General features: G+C 34.4%; 1 protein-coding gene across 9 annotated transcripts in view; it reads left to right on the forward strand.

The window, feature by feature from the left end:
• The window catches only part of LOC127976077 (neurexin-3a), a 263201-nt gene that overhangs the window by 246399 nt on the left and 3110 nt on the right, over positions 1-13692 (forward strand). For all 9 annotated transcript variants that reach the window (XM_052580184.1, XM_052580185.1, XM_052580186.1 and 6 more), the window contains one exon: positions 4526-4610. In XM_052580184.1, coding sequence (XP_052436144.1) covers positions 4526-4610 — 85 coding nt within the window. The remainder of the gene's footprint in view (positions 1-4525; positions 4611-13692) is intronic.

Genomic DNA, 13692 nt, shown 5'->3' on the forward strand with positions numbered 1-13692 from the left:
TATTATATTCATAAACTGTATACGAAACATAAAGTGAAATTGAAATTATGAAAATAAAAATACTAGATTTGAGGTTTAGATTGAAATTTGAGAATTCAGAAAAAGTTGTTACTCCCATCTGTGTTTTTCTCTGAATTTTCCAGTCTGATTTAGAGCCACTTATTATGTGAACAGCTATTTCACAAAACTCCAAATGGAATTGTGACAATCTAGGGCTTTTTTTATTTTTATTATTATTGCAGACTAGCCAGCTTTTGATGAAGTCCAGCCTTTGGTAACAGTCACAAATGAGTTTATCTCAGAAGGGCTGCTGTCCACAGTAATCAAAGGAGCAGCTAAATACAGTGACAGCTTTACATGTATATACTGTGTCCAAAATGCTGAGAAAACCAGTGAAAATGCCTCTGTTTTACATTTATTTATAGTTTTACCTTTTTACCTATTAACAACAAATTGTTCAAATTTGTTTCAAATTTCAGTCATTTTCAGTTTTGTTAACATTACAAATGACTCTTATTTTGCACAAACAGGCTCTTTTTGCTCATATCTGCAGTCAGTCCACTCTGATTTCTGTGAATTCACAGAAGCTCCAGGGTGAAAATACAAGCCTGTCTATAATGACCTTTACCTTGTCAAGGTAGAATAATCAGATTTCACTCTTTGCCTCAGCAGGCCAGCAGACAGCTCACTAAAACTCAATACACAGCAGAGCTGCTCACTTTCAACAGGCCAGACGAATAACAGGTCCAAAGGGCCCTGTCATCTGAAGCTATGTAGTCCTCATCCAGTACAGCTGTATAGTCAGCTATTATTCAATATAAAGTGCAAGCAAGCCATAGACTTTAGTCAGAGCAGACACCATATTTAATCTGATGTGAACAGAAGTGAGACTGTGAGAGTTCATTCAATATGTCAAACTGTTGCGTACGTGGAAGTTGATAATTCAATCGATAAAACTGAAATGTCTTTCCACAAGTTTTCAGTGGATTTAAAACTTAAGAAAATATGCATTATGAATATGTGACACGGCTGCACTATTTTAAGGTACACAACAGTGAAGCATACTAAACTTATGTCCCTATCATTTTCATTTGTTGGTCAGTATCATTGTGGTGTTTACTAAATCGGTAGTTTTAACTGGTTTGATTTCAGGATCCAGAATAATTTATACTGCAAAATTAAACAGTAAAATTAATATTCTGCATATTTCCCATACATTTGTTTTTCTAAATGTCTCTTTACTCTCATCAGTGTTATTTACATCTTCTGAAAGCTGAATAAATAAACGTTCCATTGATGTATGGTTTGTTAGGATCAGACAATATGTGGTTGAGATACAACTATTAGAAAATCTGGAAATCTGAGGATGCAAAAAAAAAAAAAAGAAAAAAATATTAAGAAAATCACATTTAAAGTTGTCCAAATGAAGTTCTTAGCGATGCATATTACTAATTAAAAATTAAGTTTTGATATATTTACGGCACAAATTTTACTAAACATCTTCACTGAGCATGATCTAATGATTTTTGGCATGAAATAAAAAATTATAATTTTGACCCATACAATTTTTAGTTTTAAAAATGAGAATAACAAATTAAAATGTGAAATGTTGCATTTGTGCAGAAAAGTTTTTTTTTTTTTTTTTTTTTTTTTTAATAAACATAAACAATTTAATTAACATAAACGTGTTCTGTGGTTTTAGGGTTATTTTTACTTTTAATAATCCTGATTCTCAGAATCTAATAAATTCAATGCACAAAATAAAAATAGTCAATGTAATCTGGGTTATATGATCTTTTACCTTCTTTATGATTATTTTTGAGCAATTTAAAATAGTTAATTAGTGATTATAAATGGTTTAGAACCTATTCAGTTCAGGTGCCAAAGATTGTTGTTGAAATTATAATCATGGCATTTTTTAACACTTTATTGAATGACATAACAAAATATGTTTTTTTATTATTATTATTATTAATTGTCTTTAAATAATGTATAATTTCCTTAAGACTGAAAATAAATTGATCGGATTTAACCGGATTTGCTTATCTGTCAGACACCATGAAGCATTACACTCTCGGCTTTGAGAAGAGTGAAGAACAAGCTAATCTTCCTGGAGTTCAATATTAAGTTCCAGTCACTGTCAGACTGGGCGTGAGAGAAGGAGGGGAAAAGATTAGACTCTTCAGCACAGATGAACGTTAAAGGCTTAAATGCCTCCAAAACACATTCTCACATTGTTAATATATGGATTAGTCCATTTTCTCCTTCCCAACAGAAGTATAAATATATGAGTATCAAATGACATAATGCAGCAGCTCTCCACTGCATTCTAGGCCCGTCTCAACGTTGAGCTCGTGTTTTTGTATAAGAGGATATGAAGAGCGGCTTCTGAGATATTCAGTCCTTCTAAATGATTCCAGGATCTGTACCTGTGCATTAGTCTGCGTGTATTCATAGACATACATATTAAAGGCGGCTATTGTGTCAGTAACGTTTTCATACTGAATACCAACCCCGGGTTCTGTTTCGGAGCGGTTTATGAGATTAAATGCTGTCGTTCAAGGAAGACACCTGAAATAATTTCACATTTTCTCCGCAATCAGTCAATTACGTTTCTCATTGCTTTCTGCATCTGTGATATCCTCCTCCTCTTTCAGTCACGAAGATGAGTTGTTTGCCACACTAAATATAAATTCAATGAATAATTTTCTATTCACATAGAGCGATATTCCACACCCCGCCAGTGTGAAGCACCACCTCTGCCCAGCCTGATGTGCATTTGAATGGAATGGATTTTTCATACCAAAACTAGGAGAAAAAAAGAAGCTCTTTTTTTTTTCTCCAACAAAGTCCACCAAGAATATAGAGTGAAAACATTTTATTATTCCATCAAACCCAATCATATTTATGACCCTGCGCTTTCCATTGCTCCCTTTGTTATTTAAAATCTCCTAAACCTGGTCAACGGCGGTACTTATTTTGCTCCACATTCTAATCTGCTCCTAATAAAGACATGCCAAGCAGAGGGTGTGAAAAACGAGCTCACCGCAGCGGTTGGCATGAGTGAGGGAGAGTGCTGGGGATAAATCAGAGCGGGAGACGTTGGAGACACACAGATAATCTCAGAGTGCCGCTGTGTGTTTGGTCCTCTCCTCTCAGCGGCGGTGATATACAGTGATGGGAAAGCCATGCAGGCTCTCCAAAGGGCGAGATGGAGGTGACTCGTATAAATGTTTGACGTGAGCGGTTTTTCAAAATAAAAGTTTGGAATTAACACCCGAGATGAGCTAAGCAAACTCATTCACTGTCTGTCACCGGTGAATTAATGTTTATTGACGGGGAAATAATGACACTGACTTACGAGCCGGCTTACGTGAGGCTTACTCTGTTCCAGCAGAGCTCCTCGGAAACTTCTGGCATTTATTAAATTCCCTAAATCTCAGACTCATTGCATATTCATTTATGAAATATTGTGGCTAATTTGATTATGCTTTCAGCTGCTAATAAGAGCGTGGTACTCTCATCTCCATTCAGAGGGAATAGTTCTCCCAAAAATTCAACTCCACCATCATTTTGTTCTAAATCTATGTATTATTTATTAATTAACTTACTTATTTTACATACTTATTTCAGTGTTTACTTATTTCTTGAAAAACAAACTTTGTATATTTTGGTCCATATGGAAAGTGTTGTATGGTATTTTTATTTTTTATTTTTTTTATATACATTTAATTAATGTATATAAAACACAATTAAATGTGTGTGTGTGTGTTTGTATTATTTTTTGTTAATTTAAGTTGTTGTAATGGAAATTACGATCCATGTTTTATCTTCATAATGTTTGACAAATAAAATAGTGTTACAAAAATATCTACAAAAGTATTTTTCTGACTATAAGTCGCACCTGAGTATATGTCGCATCAGTCCAAAAATACGTCATGATGAGGAAAAAAAACATATATAAGTCGCACTGGACTATAAGTCACATTTATTTAGAACCAAGAGAAAACATTACCGTCTCCAGCCGCGAGAGGGCGCTCTATGTTTTCAGTGTATGCTATAGGAGCACTGAGCAGCATAGAGCGCCCTCTCGCGGCTGGAGACGGTAATGTTTTCTCTTGGTTCATGTCTCTTAGTTCATTTCTCTTGGTTCATGTCAAATTAATTTTGATAAATAAGTCGCACCTGACTATAAGTTGCAGGACCAGCCAAACTATTAAAAAAGTATTACTTATAGTCCGGAAAATACGGTACTTATTTCTTGTTATTTACAATTTTTATATTTCTTTCAGTCTGTCCTTGTTTTCTTCTTCTTCTTCTTTTGAAGGCCTTCTTGGATGTTTTTGTGCCATGCACACCACATATTTTTGTCAAAATCAGTGCACAAAAATGCATCTGGGCTTATACAATATATTAGAAACTTTATTTAAAAAGGTTCTTTTACATGATGGTGGTGCAGTCTAATGCATTCAAGTCTCTCTTTTGTTTGTCTGTTGTCCTGTTTGTGTGTTTCGCCGTATTATAGACCACAGATGACATGGTCTCCTCCGCCGAATGCTCCAGCGACGACGAGGACTTTGCTGAGTGCGAAGGACATGCAGGTGGGCTAGGTCAGTTGAATTTTGCTTGCCTCTGTGTGGTGGCCTTTCATTTGCAACTGAGGATCAGATCCTCAAAGCATCGCCTCCCCCCATGGATAGAAAAAGTGTAACTTCCTTTTCCAATCCAACCCATGTACACCAATATAGAGACATGAATATATTAGGAAATCTTTAGAAACATTCTAAACAAAACAGAAATAGGAATGGATTTCTAATGCTTAGTCTATTCAGTAGCCTTGAATCAGAGCTAATGTCAAATCATTCCCCTCAAACTTTTATAACGAGCTACACTTGGCCATGGGGTTTTCCGAAGTGGTTAACATGGTCACACTGATTACTAATTTTGTCCCCAGTGCCAATTATGATTGCATATGTACAAAATTAGTACAGAAAAGTGACATGTTCTCTGCATTGATGCTTCAAAATGTATCATACTGAGGTTTCTTTGCCATGTGATAGTGGACTGCATTTTGGCACATGATACATTTTGAGATTTCTCTTGAACTTTGCTTTCGGCCTTATAGTAGAGTGATATCTATCAGATTAATTGCTGTTCAAGCAGTCCTTTCGATTCCTTTCTGTTTCCTCATTTCAAGAGGCTTGATTTAAGTTAACTTGTTGTAATAGAGAACAGATATCATCGAATTTCTGTGTACCAATTTTTGTTTTGTGCCGTTATGCTTATTTTTAACTATATCATTTTGCCTCAGTGTGAACAAGTTGTTCTGCTAATATTTTCCAACCCAAATATGAAAAATACAATTCAGTGATTAGATTGATAGTGAGAAAGAGAGAGATTTGTGAGAAGTTGGGTATTGGCAAAAAAATAAAAATAAATACAAAACCTAATTGTAGCTTTGAGAAAATAGTCTGTCATGTCTTTTGTGAAATATGCAATTTTTTGGATTGGAGTTATAGATAATTGAAAATGTATGATTCCGGCCAGAGAGGTCAAATGAATCTCATTAGAATTTGAGTAAAACCCTACCACTTACAATAATTGGGTGTTTCTTTAACTTTGGGCACTGTTATATCCAAGGGGTTGATTTTTATTAAAATGAACAGATTTCAAAGTTTTTTCGATGGCATGAAGGTCACAATAAAATGTATTACATCAAGTCTTTTTACCATACTTTCAACATTTATTTTGATGCTTTTATAATATATTTTATTGTTTTTCCAAAGTAGCTAAATAATCATAAACATCTAATCAATAAATATCTGCATGAATTATTTACTTAATTATTTAATTGATTGAAGTAAATATTATACCCAAATATGTCTTATTTATTGATTGCACCACAAAATGCTATGAAATGCATTATGTCATATGAAATATCAGGCTATAACTTGGTTACAAATTACTGCAAGTAAACTAGAAAACATATTTAAAAAGCCAGATGTGCCCCTAGTTAAACAAACACCCAATTTCATATTTTCCATGTCGGAAAAGCGACCAGCGCACAACATGAAGAACAGTGTGCCATCAGATGATTTCCAGAGGCCAAAGCCATTTCATGGCCTGTTAGTTTTATCTACTGGCCTGGAATGAGCACGCTGTCTTTCATCACAGAAAGGCGCATGTTTATTGTGCTCCATTCATTGGATGAAAATGCATACGTTTAAGTTTTCATGCAGACATGACAGGCTAGTGATCTGCTCTGTTTGCCTGTTCTGACCCTCTGCAATTCTCTCAAATGTCAATGCCAATTTCTTCCAAATGACATTCATCAGTTCAGCGGTTTGAGAACAATATCCATCTTTCTGGAATCTTTATGTACTCATAAAGAAAGCTATTGGCAGGGTCCCAATCATCCAGTCACGTTTACACAGAAATTCATGCCATTCTAACCTCTACATCAGTTGATGTGAAGCTGCATGAGACATTACCGCTGCAGGGGTGCGTCCTCATATTCGGCGTGTGTTCTGTGCCGCATGCGTGGGGTACTTCCCCTTGATTTGTCCTCTTAATTTCATGAGCTTGTTCGTGGTCGATGTTATTTCTGCTGAAGTCCTCATCTATTTCCCAGCTTTCCAAAAGCAACATTCCTGTCATCTCGCCTCATCTTGTTCCGCATGATATTTTGGTGTTGAAATCGATTTTTTTCCTCCATTTTTCTCAAGCATCTGTACCATCTGAGCTTGACCTTGAACATTGCCATTTTCGATTAACAAAGCGAGTAACAGGCAACAAAATCTTTTCTTGCCATCCAAAGACTTTTTAGAGCTCAAGCATTGATGTAATCTTAAGAAAGTTGTGTTTTTAGAATGTCCAGCATCCTTGAACGCCCCTGTCCTCTCTTCCTCCTCACCTGACTGAGCCGGTCTGCATATGAAGTCGTTTTTTTGAATGCAGATGGCACAGAAAGAGTTTTATTGCCACAAACCAAGCGCTTCTCAATGTCATGCTTTCTTAAGCAGTCATTTGTGGCATGTAATATGGTACTGTAGCTGCCAGTCAGAGACATTTTCCAGACTATTCTCTCATTATTCAGTGCATGGCACCATTTTCACCATCAGACTAACCTCAGTGCTCTGCTGTACTGTATGTATGAGCCAGTTTCAACAAAGCATCATACCGCAAGCTTATGGTTGCAAAGATCTCCGCTGCATTTCCTGTACCAAATTGTGTTCCTGTCTATCAACTTGTCTGTCTTGATGTGTTGTCATGTGATTCTGTTCTCTGTTTGTAAAAAATGGTTGGGTTTTCCCCTTTATCCCCTATCTGGAATTCCATAGGAGGGCTTGTTCTGATTAATGATACGCTTCCGAATCATTCCCTATTCCGTAATCATTCCTTATTTCTCTGCACACAGGCCTCATTATTTTAAAGTTCATGCTTGCATGCAAACCAAAAAAGTTATATTTCCGTTATGTAAAGTTGCGGATGTATTTTTAGAAAGCTGTAAATAAACCCCACACATTTTGTTTATTCTGAAACACTAAATGGGGCTCATTTTCAGAGTGTTCAAATTATTTGTTAGTACAGTATTTCCTTTTGAATAAGACTAAAGGTGAAATGAATTAGGAATCGAGGGCAAGGAGCCTCCAGAGACTCAATTATCTGTTTGACAGAAGCATCTCTCACTCTTATAGTTTATGGTACAGTTTTTATTTGCAGGATTGGGTCAGTGTGATGTATTAATATTAAAGTTTCATTGCAGATTTGTGTTGGCATGTAGTGTAATACTAATCAGTTCTAAAGAGCAAAGTTCTACACTAGAACTTCTACTCTTTCCGAGTGTGGTTTGTTCAGGCTTATCACTGTCTCATATTGAGGCTTTTGATTAAATAATTACGGATAATTAACCAGGAATTAACAAGCTCCAGTTTTGCTTCACAGTGATAGCAATTTATTTGTTTCTGCTAAAAAAAATAAAAAAGTCTCATGATTGTTTATGTCATTAATAAAACATCAGTTCAGCTCAAAACAGATAAAGATGAATATAGAATGAGATGGGTCATTCCTGTAAACAGTACCTTTTGAGCTCTGTAACTTTTGTAATAATAATAATAAAAAAAATAATAATAATATATAAATTCTACTAAAGGGCTTAGCAGACTTTCAGAAATATGGTCAAGCTCAACAAATGTAAACAGAAAATGGAAATAAAAGTTGTTTTTCAGAGAAGGAATTGAGTGTAACTGCTTATAGCTCGAGGGCTTTAACTTTTTAATTATCATTAATGTTTTAAAGTGAGACTAAAACCAAAATCATTATAGAATGAATGTCATTTTGTTAGTTAGGTTATGACTAACATTGACTAATATGATTCCCTTTTTTTTTTTTTTTTAGCTATGATGAGTTCATTGTTGTATCCATTATGTTACAATGAAATATGCACTGCCATTCAAAAGTTTCTGGTCAGTATTTTATTTTATTTTATTTAAAAGAAATTAATACTTTTAATTAGCAAATATGACAGTGAAGACATTTTATAATGGTAAAAAATATTTCTAAACACTGTTCTTTTGAAATTTCATCAAAGATCCGTTTAGATGAAAATGTATCACAGTTTCCACAAAAAAAAAAAAAATTAAGCCCCATGTTCATTAACTGCATTGGAAGAATGACCCAAGAAACATTTTTTCATTCTCTGATCACCTTCATGTTGTTTAAAACCAGTATTAAAGACAAAATTACAACTATTTTCCTTAAAAGTGGTTCATTAGAAGACTTCTAAAGCCATATAATAACTTTTTCTGTAATATATAGATCAAAATGAGACTTAACTAAATATGGCTCCTATGAAGTCAATGTGAAATATGCTGTGTCTCTGAATTGCATTTGTAGGACTCATTTCTCTTCCTAACACGAACACCAGATGGCATTATATACTGCACTCCTGATTCACAATACTTAGAAATTCCCAAAAGATGCATATGTAATGAGCTGAATTTCACTTATTTACCTGATTCATGCAGATATCTACTTTTTAAGAATAACTGTAGCTTGTTTTGTCATGCTGATAAGACAGAGGCGAGCGTCTTTTTAGACTCAAAAGCAATTAGATTCCGTTAGAATGCAGGAAACAAATAAATAACTAAAAAACGGTAGAACAAAGGAAAGAATGGTCCAGATTAGAGAGCCAGTATTGCTTGGCCCCATCCTGTGCCAAGAGAGAGGGAGTTGTTTTTATCACAGGCCTGCAGGTAGCCGTTTAGCATTGGAGCTCCTGTTTAATTACCTATCCATAATAGTGCAACCAGAGATAAGAACACACTAGATACACCTCTTGTGTTAGAAGAGTTTTGAATAGTCTCACTTTGCAGTTAATACTCGATGCGTTACAGTGTTTGCATTCTAACGTGGCACCTTACCGCACAGATGTACGCTTTTGTCAGGAGCCCGTCAGTCGATTTAATGTGTAGATGTGAATTATTAACAGAATGTGTGTCAGTCTGGTTTTACCAAGAACGATGGTGTATTAAAATGATACACCACAACAATAATTTCCAATAGTTTTCATCCACCTATTTTTATGTACATTTCGGATTATCGCATAAAAAATGCTGGATGGAAACACCACCAAGAAATGTGCATAAAAAAGTTATGCACACAACTGGGTAGGATAATTTTTTTTATCCGATAAGAAAAAATGCGCATAAACTATGATGGAAACACATTTAGCGAATAAATTCCACAATGCGCATTGAAAAGGTAATGTGACTTTGCATTATGAGATGATAAACTGACTAACCAGTGGACCAATCTCGTTCAGAGCATCTACATCTTGCTCGTTTTGAAATGTATTTCTGTATAATTACAGTCTTACATGACTGTGTTTCCAAAAAGCAGGCATTCACCGCTAAAAGCAATAACCGCATTTATTGTGTTACGTCTGCTCTCTCTGAAGCGAAATTATTTATTACATATGAAAATTATTATATTCAGTGGATTCCCCTAGGTTTCTTAGAGATATTTAAGATTTAAGATATTTGAAATGTGTCGTTTTTGTTCTCTCGTTGGATGGAAACGGTGCTTTATTCGCAAATGTTTTATGCGATTTTAAGCGCATCTTTGAATGGAAACATAGCTACTGGTATATATTGTTGGATAAAATAAATATTGCCAGTTTCAATATATTGCAAGTAATCATTTAAAGTGTCACATATATTGACACATTGTTCTAATTTATCAATCAAAAGGAAGTCAAACTGACAGTTAAACTGACAAATTACAGTATATAAAGGAGTATTACATATTTTATGAATCTTATACTATCATTCATCACTGCTTTAGCCAATGGTACTAGTCATTGTGTGGTTTCATTGCATTAAAATGTTTTTTTAAGGGGAATTTATTAGTTAATTTCTATTAGAAAGGAATGTATAGATTTTAGATGATTAGGTTATGTTTTAATGTAATATTTCATAAGTTAATACCGTGCGCACTAAAGTTTTCAGAGTTTATTTCTATTTTCTATAGAAGTCATCTATCTTGAACCCTCTTGTGGAATTCCTCAGTCAGTACTCTGCTGCTTTTGAACCAAAGTCTGTGGGTACCGTCCATGAATACGAGATTGAATGACTTTACCGATATAAAAAAAAAAAAAACAAGGAATCTGCTCTGTATTTTCCAACAGTGTGCCACGAAATACAAACAGACAAACATCTGTGACCTACAGGCCCTGGTTAAAAGGCTTCTTTGACCTCGCTTAACCTTTGATGTCTGATTTGACCCCCCAGCTTGCTGTGTTGTTCGTCTACTCTCCCTAAATGCAACTTACTTTACGCATGCGTCAACATCTTGCAGTAAAAAAACTTAACCCATTTTCAGCCAATTTTCCTCTCTCTTTGACATACATCCAGACTGCACGCCTGTTACATGTTTAAAACTAACAATGACAGATATATTTGTCTTTGGGTCACATGACAGAGGAAGCAGTTGTCTGTTAAACTGTCCCTCTCGATTGTGTCTGTTTTATAGTTTGTGCATCTGGTTGTAGTGTGTGAAAATTAGAATTGCTTTGTTCTTTCGTCTCTGGGAATTTTGTCTTTTTAGTTTACACACTCAAATCAATTTCATTTTTTTTTTGTTGGTTACCATTTTTTGACTAGCTGAATTTTTGGGTTCAAAATTAGTGGTGAAATTTTGACTAGATGTGAATATCAAATCACAATTATCATTCATTTGGTAACTTGTTTTGATTTTTGGTCTTCTTTTTTTAGATTTGGAACTAATTCAGTGACAATTCCATGTGCTCACGGTGATAAATCATCAAAATCATTTTCAAATCACAAGAATCACATCAAGAACAAAACTGCACCGCCTCAAATGCAAAAACAACCCAATTTGATTAAAAAAAGCAAATAAATAACAAAAAAGGCACATGATGGTCAATGAAAAGGTTCCAGATCTTGATAGACTTCTTGTTTTTTCAAATTTTGAGAGTTGATCTTGATGAACAATTGACGTTTTAAGAATGTTTCAAAACTGCATGGCGAAGAAGTTGCAGTTTAGGGTTTGTCAGATTGTCAGTGTTAGAGTTTTGTTCTTTTTCGTAGATGGGCATGTATATGCTCATTGTTTGTATATCCCCATCCCTTCCTTACAGCCAAAAACGTTAATGCTGCCCGACCGCTTCGTACTGCCTATACATGGACATGGCAACTGACTTACACAATCACCCCCATCATCATCTCCTATGTAGTATGTTCATAGGTCCAATTCCCTTGTCACAACCCCTCCCCCTTCCTCCCCCCTCTAGCTATGGTAAAATATGTACAGTCATCCATTCACTCAAACCTAAAGATTAAAACCAATCTAAGCAAAAAGTTTAATTACTAGAATGTAGATATTTATTTAACAATAACAAAAAAAAAATGCGATGTAAATCAAAGGCTCAAATATGTACAGTTTTTGTAAGAAAACTGGATTATATATCAAAGTAACAACAAAAGAGAATAATGGTGAAGTTTATTTTTCATGTTATGTGGTGTGGATGTATGTGTTGTTGCCTCCCTGTACTCTCTCATGTGGGAAACAAAAATATATATCTAACCAGAAACACGATGACAGTCATTTTGTTTGCACAAAGAAAAAACCTGTCCAAGAACATTCTTACACAACTTTCTTTTGTACGTTTTTTTTTTCTTCATGCCAAAATCATGCGGGCAATTTGTTGACGTAAGTTGACAACAAAATTATGATATGCTTATGTGTTTATGTTTCTAATATATATGCCATTTATGCTTGTTTAAATTATTAATATAATTAGATAAAAAATTTCTTGTCTCGATTTGCTAAATTATATTGTTGATGTTTATATTGCCTGTTTGTCAGTACTGTATTGTGTGCTATGACTAGTTATTAAGAACTTATGGTATTGGCTTTGGTTTAGTTTTGTTGTAATTAAAGTCTGCCTCTTTTAAGTTCTTTTGGTTTTGAATTTTATTTTTATGCAAGTTTTACTACAAACCTGATGGCAGTTTTATCTTTCATTTGCAATGACAGTCTGAATACCTAGCAGGTGGAAAGCAAAAACAAACCTCTATGAAATTGAACTTTTTTGTTTTTGTTGCATGGCAGATACACCAAATTGTTTTTCTTCTAGTATTAGAATTCCTCCCTCCTTTCTGAATAGCAACACGTTACAACTACACAAAGAACTGGCCGTCTTACTGCTACTGTACTGCAGCATTTTAACATACAGAAAGCAGCATTCATTGTATTCCTTATTACTCAGATTTAGTTATTACTTATTACGGATTAAATTTAGCAATTGCTTACTACTTATATTAAAGCCTTGTATTTGGGAAATCAACCATATTCAATAGATAATTAGAGAAATGATTCAGATGTCATTGCATTATGGAGACAGTAGCTGCCATTAGGAGGTCATTCAAAAGGCAAGAGTCAGTGCACTGCTGGGGAGCCACATCTTCCATCACACACATGTATATATAGAGAGAGAAAGAGAGATGTTTTTCTACAAAAATATGCAAGCTGTTGACATTGTTTCACTTCTTATAAAACAGATGAAACCATCATAAGGTGAGACTTTATAGCTTATATAATGATTTTCTTATATGTTATTTCTTCTGACAATAGGAAATTATTCCTTCATACCCTTTTTTTATTTTTATTATGCAAAAATAATATAATATTTCGTATGTATATTTTTACGATAAGGATGCAATCCAGTAAGTTACAGCATTTATTAGTCTTTGATTCATGTTAATTTGTATATTGTTTATTACTAGTTCATGTTGAAAGACATGAGCTAATCCCAACACATGCAACTTTTACGTTAAAAAGTTTTAAATGTTTTAGTAGAAATGTATATTATATATGGTTTATATTAGTATTGTTAGCTAGAGCTGTGATACTAAATCGATGCATCGCAATTCGTGGATTGATTCTGAGATTTTTTTGAATGCATCGAAATTCTTTCTGAAATCAATTCTGAGCTCAGTTTTTAATTTTTAACCACAAAATTAAATGCTTATGAAGAAGAGTGCTTGTGCACTTTATGACACAAAGATTAATGTAAAAACAGCCCATTGTGAACACCCTTTTAATGTGCTTCACATTTTTGGATTACTTTAGGTTCAAGTGTGTAAGGAATTGGAAGCAAGCGGAGTATGA

The sequence above is a fragment of the Carassius gibelio genome, chromosome B17 (assembly GCF_023724105.1).
Source record: "Carassius gibelio isolate Cgi1373 ecotype wild population from Czech Republic chromosome B17, carGib1.2-hapl.c, whole genome shotgun sequence".
Taxonomy (NCBI): domain Eukaryota; kingdom Metazoa; phylum Chordata; class Actinopteri; order Cypriniformes; family Cyprinidae; genus Carassius; species Carassius gibelio.